At 31.2% G+C, this 887-nt stretch overlaps 1 protein-coding gene across 1 annotated transcript in view; it reads left to right on the forward strand.

Annotated features, from left to right (window-relative positions):
- rbbp5 (retinoblastoma binding protein 5) overlaps positions 1-887 on the forward strand; it is a gene marked incomplete at its 3' end in the record, with an annotated part of 13,223 nt that overhangs the window by 9,699 nt on the left and 2,637 nt on the right. Inside the window, exon 11 of the mRNA XM_015368925.1 lies at positions 334-403. Within this exon, the coding sequence (XP_015224411.1) occupies positions 334-403 (70 nt within the window). The remainder of the gene's footprint in view (positions 1-333; positions 404-887) is intronic.

An 887-nucleotide genomic window follows, 5' to 3' on the forward strand; every position in this document is an offset into this window, starting at 1 on the left:
AATTGAGAAGTTAAGAGACTTTTTTTCCAATGGAACAAGACAATTTACAAACTTATTTTAAGTGCATTTTATTTAAAAGTCTTATTTTAACAATAAAATTCCTCATTCCACTGGCAAATCATCTCATTTACCTACTTAATTTAAGAAATTTCTACTTATTTTTATATAGTTTTTCTAGTGTACTGACCCATTACAGGTTCTGTTTTATATGTCTGATGCTCTGTGTGAAGGTTTCTAAAGCCACTCTTGTTATATTTTTTTTTGTTGGGGGTGAGATGTGTTTTATTGGTCATTTTGTGACGGCTGAGAGGTGAACTTGTGGTTGCGTTCCAGGTGCGGACGCTGCAGAGGATGAAGAGGTGGACGTAACAACCGTTGATCCTATCGTCGCTTTCTGCAGCAGGTAAACCCGCTGAAAATCAGATTTATGTCCACCTCATTTACACTGATAACCCTAAAGTCATCTAACTGATTGAGTTCTTGGTCATTTGTTTGATGACACAGCAATATTTTTTTACTCTTTATTCTAAAAAATAAAAATAAAAACTTTTTTAGAATCTAGTTTTTTTAATAAAGTTTCTAATTTTTTAAAACAGCATCATTTTCCCACTGATTTTAGCCTCACTTCATCCGTTTGGTATCAATCTTTTATTATAATACGTCTTTATAATGAATGTTTTTAGGGTTTAACTTTATCGTCATTTAGATTTAAATCACATGCATGTGGAGAACATTTCAGTGCTGATGGAAAATGTGCAGCAACATGTATTAAGAAAACCTGTCAGATTGGAACAAAAGTAATCTTTAAAGAGATAGAAGAGAAACATTTATTTAAAAGAGATTAAAAAAAAATAAAAGATCAAGATAAACATCCAGTATATTATCTT

This window comes from Cyprinodon variegatus, unplaced genomic scaffold, assembly GCF_000732505.1.
Source record: "Cyprinodon variegatus isolate N-32 unplaced genomic scaffold, C_variegatus-1.0 Scaffold2248, whole genome shotgun sequence".
Lineage (NCBI taxonomy): Eukaryota > Metazoa > Chordata > Actinopteri > Cyprinodontiformes > Cyprinodontidae > Cyprinodon > Cyprinodon variegatus.